General features: G+C 50.8%; 1 protein-coding gene across 1 annotated transcript; it reads left to right on the forward strand.

The window, feature by feature from the left end:
• The first annotated feature begins 718 nt into the window (after nucleotides 1-718).
• Nucleotides 719-4729, forward strand: LOC138510437 (putative nuclease HARBI1). Its single transcript, XM_069626095.1, has 2 exons — nucleotides 719-3196; nucleotides 4225-4729. The coding sequence occupies exons 1-2, from the start codon at nucleotides 2800-2802 to the stop codon at nucleotides 4620-4622; spliced, it is 795 nt and encodes a 264-aa protein (XP_069482196.1). The 5' UTR covers nucleotides 719-2799; the 3' UTR covers nucleotides 4623-4729.
• Nucleotides 4730-11909: the final 7180 nt, after the last annotated feature.

The following is an 11909-nucleotide window of genomic DNA, read 5'->3' on the forward strand; positions in this document are numbered from 1 at the left end:
AATAAATCCATGAGACCAGTTCTGTTGCTCATATTTTCAAGCTTATTTTGTATTGCACTCAGAAAAATCGAATGCATCCTAAATTCTGCTTTTATGTCCTCATAAATGGATACAAATGTGGAGATCACCTGTTTTAAAGCAATCAATGCAAGCATTTGCATTACTTTCGTCCTTAGTAGCATTTAAAGGTTAAATGGAACCTTTGCATGGCACAGGGTGCATGGTAGATACGTAGGAGGTTATCGTGTCCTCAGTAATATCCTCTCCTCATCCAAATAGAATGAAGGGGAAACACCCGGCTCCTCCTCCACTGCCACACATCTCAACATTCCAGCATCTGATACAGAGGGCTGAACCATCTCAGGCAACATACTGCTACTCCCCCTGGGCATCAATGTCATTATTTACTGGACCAAAGGAGGATGTCATTTTAGTTTCTTTATTTTGCAGCATGGAGACACTGTCAGTGGCAATGCTAGGTCCAATACTGCTCTTTTCCACTGGGGACACTGGTAATGGCATGTACTTAGCCTTTTCCGACATTTGTTCGTGTAATGTCAGGTCTGTATGTTTGGCAAGACTACGGATCACGTACATTGTCTTGAGAATAATATGTGGGTGGTGAATCACAATATCGCCGCACGACAAGTTTTGACTTCAAGATTAAAAAGAAAAGCACGCACATGGCAAGTGGGATGTAAATTAAGCAACCGGGGGGGGGGCGTGGCTAACTAGCCATGCGATAAGACGTGTCCCGGCAAAGCTCCTGTTGATCCTGGATGATCCATGTGTGCACGAGCAATTCGAATTGTGCGCCCAATGAGAAAAAGTGCCTGCAGCTGTGGGAACATGACCGGCATGTATTGACCCAAGTTTGTAGCTGAATGGAGGAGCTACACGGGAGATATAAGGAGAAGAAGATGTTGCAGCGACCTACGAGCACGGAAGCAAGATGGCGGCGGCCCGTACACAAAGGACAATGCCAGTAAGAGGGGCCAGAAGGACGTGAGACTGCGACCGATCGACTGACCACACTACACGGAACGAATTGTGAGCGGGTGAATGTGCCCCTGTGGCGTCCCAGTGCACACGAACGCTGGCTATTGAAGCGGAATAGTCCGGAATAGTGCCCGCTCGGAATAGATGGAAAGATCGCGATCTGAACACTGGATGGTGCTTCTTGGGCACATAGCCCTGGAATAATGCAGCCCCCCACAATAGATTTGGCTGGTGACAGACGCTGGCATTGCTGCAGCATACTGCGTTGGGAGGCTGCGTCAACAGGCAGCAGCTGACTGCGTGACAAAAGTGGACTGGATGTAAAACAGTGCTGGTGAAGGCCAGCGAATCCGTGAGAGCTGCTGACAGCCTGGAGCGGTGTGCGCCCGCTACATTGTATCTGCCTGCTATGTATCGAAGCGTGACCTGTACTATGGCCTGGATAGAATAAGTACATGATACAAAGTGGCCACGCGGAGAGAGCCAAGCCGTGGACCACAGCTGCCAGCTAGGAGCACCATATAATTAGGACGTTTACCCCCATTTGGCATGGACTCCGCAATGGGTATGATGTCAGGTCAGATAGATATGCTGTAATACTGTACAGTGGGAGTACAACTATTGATGATGGCCCACAAAATGGCGGAAGGCACGAAGCCTGGCAAGCCGGCAGGTGAGCAGTGAGGACACCTCGCCTGCACATAGGTGCTACCGGCATCACAACAGAGCTGTCGGGGCCGCGGAGAGTCCCAGAACATTACGGCGCATCACGCCTTCTCCAAGACAATAGTAGCAGCGCGCGGGGCAGGCGAATAAGCACACAAAGCACACTGCATAGTGCCAACATCGAGGAGGGCCAGGGGAATGAGCCAAGGCCTGTGACACTGCAGACAGAAGGAGGCAGGCGCCCTGCCAACATCAGTGGGGAGCCAGTTTGGTATTACAGTATGTGTGGAAGGGAGCACAAGGAAGAAGACTGGACAGGGCAGTAAAAGACACTAGGCCTCATTACATGGTAGGCAGTAGGGATTTACCGGTACCGGTAAGGGATTACCGGTATCGTTAAATCCCCACTTCAATTACGACCCAAACAAACCGCTATTAGCGGCACCGCTAAGTACGGTGGCGCTATTAGCGGCATATCCGTGGGCGCGCGACCCCTCAGTCCGGAAATAGCACCATAGCGCTAATAGCACGCCATCACAAGCCATGCGGACATGGCAATACCGGCATGGCGAAGACCCAAAAACCCCTTACCGGCAAGGCGCTAATACCGGCATCGCGAACCACCCGTTAAAAGACCTGAGCAGTGTTCTCACCTGCCACAGGTTGACAAAATCAGCACAGGTGGAGGCAATGGAGACTGGCAGCAAAAAAGAGCACACCACACCCCTTCCCACACCCATTTCCACACCAAGATGGATGCAATACTAGCAGCATTACATGGGCTGGAGGACATGATTGCAGTGCAGCAGCTACAACAACAGGCAGCACAGAGGAGACGCAGAAGGAGGATGAGGAGGGCAAGACAGGTGCAGCAAGCACCACCAATGCACCTAGTGATACCACAGAGGCAGCCACCAATTCCCAGGATCAGAGCCAGTCCATTCAACCTAACCCCTGAGCAGATACACACCCTGTAGCGTCTGGACCGGGATACCATCACCACCATTGTAGACATGATATACGACGACATTGTGAGTCTCATAGACATCCGTAGTGCCATCCCCCCCTCTACTGAAGGTGGTAACTGTGCTCCACTTCTTGGCCACAGGCACCTACGAGCATACGGTAGGTCAGATGCATGGCATATCACAACCAGTATTCTCATGCACGCTGAACCAGGTGCTCGATGCCCTCCGGAAGCACACAAGTCAACACATAGCCATGCCACGGACTGCCCAGGAGATCTCCAACACCAAAGTTGGCTTCCATTCACTGGCAGATATCCCAACTTGCATCGGGGCCATCGACTGTACCCATGTTGAACTGGTGGTCCCACATGCCAATGAGGTAGTCTACAGTAACAGAAAGCAATACCACTCCATCAACGTCCAAATGGTATGTGACACCAACAAGATCATCACACATTGTTGTGCCCGATATCCCGGATCAACCCATGATTCAATGGTCCTGCGGAACTCGACAATACCACGATACATGGAGCGACATGCTGGACAACGTTTGTGGCTACTTGGTGAGTAGCAGGCCAACCACATGACAGTGTGATGTGGATTGTGAGTGTGGGGGGGTGCATACTCCAACTGGGTGTGGGGGGGGGCGATGCATACTCCAACTGTGTGTGATTGGGGGGGAGATGCATACTCCAACTGGGTGTGATTGGGGGGGGCATATGCATACTCTAACTGGGTGTGAGGGGGGGAGATGCATATTCCAACTGGGTGTGATTGGGGGGGAGATGCATACTCCAACTGGGTGTGATTGGGGGGGAGATGCATACTCCAACTGGGTGTGAGTGGGGGGGGATGCATACTCCAACTGGGTGTGAGGGGGGGATGCATACTCCAACTGGGTGTGAGGGGGGGGAGATGCATACTCCAACTGGGTGTGAGGGGGGGAGATGCATACTCCAACTGGGTGTGAACTGGTGTCAGGAGAAGAATGGACATACATATTAGCATCACTGTCCAGTGAGGCAGCCCACAATGGACCAGACACAAAACCACATGCAAGTTGTGATTTGCCGGACAAAGATATCAATCCATTACGCAAAACATGCCATTTCCAACCACATGCACACCGCACAACACACCATTTGCCCCATAACACAAATCATCAACATGCATGGAAAAATCACAGCAGAAATGTACGCTGAACAACATCAGAAATGATCCGCGCCCATGAGTGCATACAAATGGATCTCCTGTAGCCATTGAAGTGAGCCACACCCGTACAACACTACTGAATTGCCATTAAACAGCATGGTGACTTCAAATGAGGAATGGCAGTATACTACAAACGTTGCCAGGGCCGGGAAACATGAATGACTTAAACTCAGCCAGGACATGGCAATCACTGCCGTATGCATGCATGGTGCATGTCCACTTGCAAGGACTACCTCACCTTCCCACATTGCAGTTACCCTGATTGCCATGCGTGCTTGGATCAGTGGATGTCATTCACAATGCTATGATTGTTTGTGTGATATGTACAGGTTCCACTTGATGTAAACACTTACACATACCCATTGTTGCACCCATGCAGGTGATGCCAGTTATCCCCTGAAGAGGTGGCTCCTTACCCCTGTACGGAACCCACAGAACAGGCACGAAGAGGACTACAATCGTGCACATACCCGTACCCGCGTGGTAATTGAGCAGACATTTGGCCTTTTGAAGGCACGCTTCCGGTGCCTCAGCAGGTCGGGCGGGGCACTCCTGTACGGGCATGAGAAGGTGGCCAAGATCACCATGGCATGTGTTATGCTGCACAATATGTGTATCAGACGGAATGTGCCAATGCCCCCTGACATTGAACTGCAACCACCTGCTGAGGATGATGACGGGGATGAGGATGGAGGAGAGGGGGCTGCAGGTCATGCAGGTGGCGATGCCCAGGAGGGACTTGCTGTGCGCCAGCACCTGATAGACCATTGTTTCTGATACACATGGATTAGGAGGGTGCAATTGATGTGGAGCTCAGGGCACTGGGTATTGGGAGGAGATTGACACTGTGCACCCTTCACCAATAAAGCACACATACACAATAATCAATGTCCAGTCATGTGATTATCCATGCCATAACGTGTGTATTGAGCATTATGTGATTCAAAAGTGCATGTAACCTCCACCCCAAACATCCTCTCCCTCCCTCCCTCCCCCCACAACTCCCCCAAACACCCTCACCCCCCTCCCCATAACTCCCCCAAACACCCTCCCCCCTCCCCCCACAACTCCCCCAAACACCCTCATCCCCCTCCCCCCATAACTCCCCCAAACACCCTCACCCCCCTCCCCCACAACTCCCCCAAACACCCTCCCCCCCCTCCCCCCACAACTCCCCCAAACATGGTGTGCACATCAGTGCTGCATTAGTCTGCAAGTGTCAACAGTGACAGGCTGGCCCTACTTCCCTCCTCCACTACCACCATTGGGGGGTTGTGAGTCTGGCCGCCGCAAGGACCGGCTGGACCTGCGCAGGAAGCTTGTTTGGTCGGAGCTGGCAGACGAGGAGGTGCCTGGTTGATCAGGTCCCTGTGTGTGACGCATGCTCTCCATCACCTCAGCAATGCGGGTTAGGACCTGCCTCACAGCGGCCATCTCATTACATAAGCGCGTCGTGTTTCTGCCCAATGGAGGCTTTCATGTCCCTTGAAAACCCCCGAATCTCCTCCCTGGACAAGGCAGCCTCACTTGCCGGCCAACCAGGGCATTGAGCTCCTCCTGGCGCTGTCGTATTAGGCTTATGCTCTCGTCTGTGGCCCTGCCCCTGTTTCTCCTCGGCGCAGCTTTCTGCATGTGGCCGCCATCAGGTGAGCTCGCCATGGGACTCAATAACCCTGCCAGTGAGTCTCCGGCATACACCTCATGGATGCTGCCATTTGGTGTGTTGCATGGGCTGTGGTGTGAAGACAGTTGGGGACTGGGTGTACGCTGCACTTCCGGTGTCGGACATGGGTCCTCCATATCACTCATGGGTGCCATGGTAGCTGCTTCCCCAACGGAGCTATTGGCTGCGGACAGCGTGCCTTCTGGCACTGGCTCCTGAGTGGTGGATGGGATATCAACCCTTGGTGTAGTCGGTGCGTGTGTGGCTTTGGACCGCTGGGCCACTCCAGATTTCCCAGTGCCCCTCGATGTACTGGGCCTGGTGCCTGCATCCTTGCCCTTGGCCTGCTTTTTGGGTGATGGGGCCTGCGTTGCAGAGTCCAGCTCCTCACTGTCAGATTGTGAGCCTGTGGGGAGCAAGACAGGGATAGAATCAGTGATGGGTCAACGTGCATCATGCATATGTTGTTGTTGCTGCAGTTCTATGGATTTGGACATCTAGTTTGGACAGGCAGTTGTTGGCCAGATGGGTGGGTCATCCAGACATGAGTCAGGGTGACACGTGCGTGAGGTGCTGCATGCATGTGGTTGTGTGGGGATGTGCACGGCATATGTGCAGGGTTCTATACATGTGTGTGTAATGCCCCCATCCATTAGATAATTCCCATGTCACATTTGGGGGAGGACCTTATGCTTTGCTTTGCAGTGTTTTGCGTGGACACTCACCTCCATCTGACGTTGTTGCCACACCGCGCTCCATTTGGCCCACTCCCTCGATGCATTCAATGCCAATGATGCTGGCACATGTCTCCTCCCACTCCTGCATCTTCATCGGGGATCCTCCTCCACCTCCTGTGCCCATGGCCAGACTCCGGTTGGCCGATAGTATACTGCGCACACGGAGGCGCAGATAATCCCAACGCTTGCGCACGTCCTTTACAGTGCGGGGGGTGGTGCCCACCGCACTGACTTTCCGCGCCACCTCTGCCCAGATCTCCTTTTTTCTCAGCAGTGCGGGACGGCGCATGTCGCTTGCAAACACTACATCTGCGTTTTTCAGCTAGTGTGTCTGCTAGCATTGTCAACTCCTCGTCAGAGAAGCGTTGTTTGCACAGGCGCGCATCACCTTTCTTTAGGGCCTTGGGCATTCTTTGATGTCGTGGGAAGAAGTTTTTCCAGCTGTGTTGTTGCTGCAGGTCCTGGGTGCAGAGGATGGCAATGGATTGTGTTTTTAAAGATGGCCGCCGAGCTCTTTCCCGTTCCTGTGCGATGACGCAATTTCCTATTCCGCTTTTTTACGGTGACCGCTAATAGCGGTGACCGCTAATGGCGGTAAGCGCTATTAGCAGTTACCGCTATTTCCATGTAGCGTGAGGGCGGAGGTGCTATCAGCACTCTGGTCAATGCCGGTAAGGTGCTCTTGGGGAACTTTTGCGGAATGGCGGTAGGGTCATTTACCGGCATGGCACTATGCGCGTGTCCGCGTATTCGGAATGGGGCGCTATTAACGGTCGCCTGCGAGGGCGGACACGCTAATAGCGCCGGTAAATTCCGTTTTTTACCGCCTACCGTGTAATGAAGCCCACTGTGCCACAGGAAACAAGATCGCTGCCGGTAGAATAACGACTCATACACGAAACTGCACTGGATGGCCAGACAAGATAGGACTTATAGCGCCCACAGTGAATGACATTTGAGAAGCGCTCGGGTCCATGATACCAAATTATCAAATAACACCAAGAGGCTGAAGAAGGAAACGGGAGCACACTACCAGATCTTGCCTGGACGCACAATACCCCAGGACAAGACACACAAGTGCACGCCACCGCACACTGCCATCCACATCTCATGCTTCCACACAACAGGCTGTGTAACGACCCGCCATAGCACCACGGTAGACCCACAGGCACTGGGATGCGCAGATAAGCATGGTGAGCTAACCAGAGCCGGGACAACAAGGCGAAGAGAAAGAGTGGTGGCCAAAGACGTGGGAGGACGCAACCCATTCGTGTAATGGGCAGCTCATCCTGAATGGACAAAAACAAGGGATTCCCAGCCCCTGGAGAATAGATTCAGAAGCATCACAGCTCCAGGAATGAGACACCTAGCTATGGCATAACACCAGAATGTCCGAACCCCAGTTGTGCACACGATTTCCCCTACGGTCTATGACAACAAAACAAATGGCCGGCGAACCTCTGCTGTGCACTTGGAGGACGGTGTGCTCCAGGCGTTCAGAGCTCGTGAGAATCCAAGCACCAAGATGACATCCAAGCTTCCCAAGTCCAGGGGGAAGAAGTCCACATTGGAGGACTTCACCAAAACCCCACAACAGATAGAGGGGGCGAGACCTAAAGACAAAAACCTACAGGTGGACACGACCCCAACGCGCAATGACCGGCAGATCCTGGAAGCAATTGCGGATTTAAAGGCTACGTGGGAGAGCAAGCTGGAGGGGGCTACAGCTGAACTTAAAGCAGTGCTGGAGGTCAAAGTGGGCGCAGTACAGGAGGAAGTTAATCTACTCAAACAGGATCTACGGAAGATAGCAGAATGCACAGATGAGCTGGAAAATGAAGTGACCACAGATACGACAGCCCGAACATCTGAAGCAACAGGTCAGCAATCTAGAGAACAGAGCGGAGGAAGCTGAAGGGTGTGCCCGAAGGAACAATGTACGCATAGTAGGCCTTCCGGAAGGGGAAGAAGGCCCTAACCTGACGGACTATGTTGAAAACATGTTGCTGCAGGAAATCGGAGGCGGGGCCCTTACGCAAGGATTTGGATGGAGAGAGCTCCCCCAGGAGCCCCCCCCCCCAAGGCCAATCATTGCCAAGATATTGAACTACCGAGATAGAGAGAAGATATTGGAATATTTCCGGAAAGGGGGCACCATACAGAGGGCATCTGCGAACATCTCGGCATATCCTGACTACACACTTCAAGTGCAGGGACGGCGACTGAATTACGGGACAGTGAAGAGGAGATTGAGAGACGCGGGCCTGCAATATATGCTGATGTACCCATCAAAACTGAAAGTGTTCCACAAAAACAAAGCTCTGTTCTTTGAGACTCCGGAAGATGCAACAGAATGGTTGGATGCCCAAAATTGTCTGGAGGGAGTAGACAGTCGGAAAGAGGACGGTACGGATAAGTGAAGCCTGATCCTGAGACCGAGGTGCTGTATATACTGTGACTTTCGGACTTGAATATAAAATAGAGTAGGATTGTGTTGAAATTAAGGGGTGACGGATTGAGAATATAACAAGGAAGGTGCACAACGTAATGTGGCAGATAACAGGAGACGCGAAGGATGCACTCTTAAACCTCAATAGATAGGATAGTTAGGTTGCTGATAGGGTGGCGACCCCCTGCTGAGTCCTAGTATCGGCATCGCTGAAGAGGTACTAAATGCGGGTAGGCCTGAGATCCAGGAATGGAGCTGGGCACCAGTTGGGGCTGGGAAGGGTGGGGGTGGGGAAGGGAAAGGGGGGTGTTGGGGAGTTTGTAGAAGAGGGGAGGGAAAGTTGGGAGCTGGGAAGTAGGTTGGGGTTGGAAAAGGAGGGGACAGGGGGGAAGGTAAAGTTTGGGAAAGAGCCTACAGACTTGATCGATGGCTTACAAGTAAAACCTGCAGACACACACAAGGAGGGGCCGGAAGGCATTGGATAATGGGGGACCTCAAAGTACTAACTTGGAATGTTAGGGGGCTCAATAGTTACCTGAAAAGGAATAAGGTTATGATGTACCTGCGCAGACAGAAAATAGACTAGCCCTGATACAAGAGACACACCTTACGAAAGAGAAACTAGAAGTTATCCAGAAGAAATGGAAGGGGACGGTGGTTTGCGCGACATATTCGGCTTATGCTAGAGGGGTGATCATCTGGGTGCCGCTGCACATTCCGTTCCAGTTATTACAATCCACAGTGGAAGCAGACGGGAGGATGGTCGCAGTAAGAGGGTTGGTGGAAAATAAAGAAATATGTATTATAAATACTTACGCCCCAAATCAGGACACAGTGGCATATTTTAGGACCCTGTATACCAAACTGAGCATGTACTTGGGGGAGGCGGTGATTGGGGGGGGGGATTTTAACTGTACGCTAAACCCGAGAGTAGATAGATCGAATAACAAAATAGACAGACCTGCCCCGGCTGCTAGGGTACTGCAGTCATTGTTAAAGGACTTTGGGTTTGAGGACGCTTGGAGGATGCGCCACCTGCAGGATAGACAGTACTCAAATTTCTCGGCCCCACAAAACTTGCATACTAGACTAGATTACATGTTTGTCACTCAAGAACTGGTGGCAGAAATAGTACAGATAGAATACAGGGCAAGGGTCTTGTCAGACCAATAGGCACTGGCCCTCACATGGCAATACAGACGCCCAAGAGCAAGGATACCGACGTGGCGCCTCAGAGCTGAGTCGTTAAAAGATGTAATGTTCAGGGAGGACTTGAGAGAAGATATAGTCAGTTACTTTGAGAACAACACTGGTAGTGTTTAGTCGGTGGGTACGCTCTGGGAAGCCTTTGAAGTGGTAGTGAGGGGGATAGCCATAGCTAAGACTAAAGGACTGCGAGGAGGGATACTAACAGCACTACAGGAAGCGGAAAGGGAGCTGGAGAAAATTATGAGAAGTGAATGCAATACTAAAGAGGACACCGAAACCAGAAGCAGGTTGCAACAAGAATGTGCGGGACACTGGGAGAGACTGTGCAACTTAAATTATAAGAGATATGTAGAAAGACAACATGTGGGAGGAGATAAACCGGGAAGGGTGTTAGCATTGTTATATAAAAGTGAGACCCCAAAACCAACAATCAGGGCAATAGAGTAGGAGGATGTGCAGGTAGTGGATATCCAAGAGGGCGTGAATAGAGAATTCCTAAAGTACTATCAACAACTGTATGGGGATGGAAAGGGGAAGCGACCGCAGGGACATAAGGGATTCACTGGAAGACATAGGTATGCCACAAATTAGTGCGGAGGAGCAAGAGGACCTATACGCCCCAATAACCCTGGAAGAACTAGAGGAGGTGGTGGTGCAGCTACCCACTTGCAAGACACCGGGGGCCGACGGTCTCCCTAGTGAATTTTATAAACTTTACAGAAAGGAGGTGCTCACCCCGCTTTTGGCTATGTCAAATGAGGCATACGAAATAGGAAGATTGCCAGAGTCCTTGAGAGAGGCGATTATTATACCACTCCCTAAACCCAATAAGCCGGGCAAAGATTGCGGGTCATTTAGACCGTTGTCAATGCTTAATCAAGATAGTAAAATGCTCACGACGGTACTGGCAAACAGGATGAAGAAGATTATTGACAAACTAATACACCCCGACCAGACTGAGTACGTCCCACATAGAAATATAAATAACAACCTCAGGCTACTACACCAAGTTATAAAACACACAAAAGGGGAAACTTTGGAAATTGCAATTGTATCTCTAGACGCAATAAAAGCATTTAACTCAGTTAAATGGCCATGGCTGATAGCAGCCCTGTCCAGTTATGGGATAGTCAAGTAGAAAATTAGGGCACCTGGCGGAGTCCTGATTTACCCAGGTGGATACATGTATAAATATGAAAAATAATCAGGATGGAAGATCCTACAAGCGGTTGTATAGTTCTGAATATTTAAATTTATTTCAAAACAACACAGAACATTTATAGTGATTCAAAAATTACTTTACAGCGCACCGTTGGCCAGGGTTAAAACAGGAGCGATAATATCGGAAAGGTGGCAACTTAGCAGGGGTACTAGACAAGGATGCCCGTGGTCCCCCATGCTGTATATCTTAGCATTAGAGCCCCTGGCAATGTATCTAAGGCAACAGTATGACATGATAGGGATAAACATAAATGGAGAACTGCACTTGATTTCCTTGTATGCTGACGATATGCTGTTGTATATACAATACCCAGAAGAAAACCTCAAATATGTTCTGGAAGTAATGGAACGATTTGCAGTGCTGTCGGGCATAGCGATGAACCCCAGAAAATCATGCATATTCCCTATGGGTAGATACGTCGGTATTCCACGAGAGAAATTGCCAGTTCTACAAATACCATGGGAGGTTAATGCATTTAGATACCTTGGGATAGACATCTACCATACGGTGGAGGCAGAGCACCAGCATAATACCGAGAAGGCGGTCAAGGGCGTCAAAAATAGTATGAAGTTTTCGGTAAAGCTCCCTCTGGCGATGATGGGGAGAGGGGCAATATTGAAAATGGTGGTCCTACCCAGATTATTGCATTATTTTGGGAATATACCATATCTAATATCTAGATGATTCTTTGACAAGGTGCACAGCATATGTAGGGGGTTCCTCTGGCATGGGATGAGGAGCAGGGTCGCCCTTTGGAAATTGCAAAATGCGTCTGATAAGGGGG

This window comes from Ambystoma mexicanum, chromosome 6p (genome assembly GCF_040938575.1).
Source record: "Ambystoma mexicanum isolate Mex_15411 chromosome 6p, UKY_AmexF1_1, whole genome shotgun sequence".
Taxonomy (NCBI): Eukaryota; Metazoa; Chordata; class Amphibia; order Caudata; family Ambystomatidae; genus Ambystoma; species Ambystoma mexicanum.

Coding starts and splice junctions, on each gene's coding strand:
- LOC138510437 (XM_069626095.1), top strand. CDS start 2,800: ATGCATGGCATATCACAACCAGTATTCTCATGCACGCTGAACCAGGTG. Junction 3,197..4,224: donor ACAACGTTTGTGGCTACTTG/GTGAGTAGCAGG, acceptor GCACCCATGCAG/GTGATGCCAGTTATCCCCTG.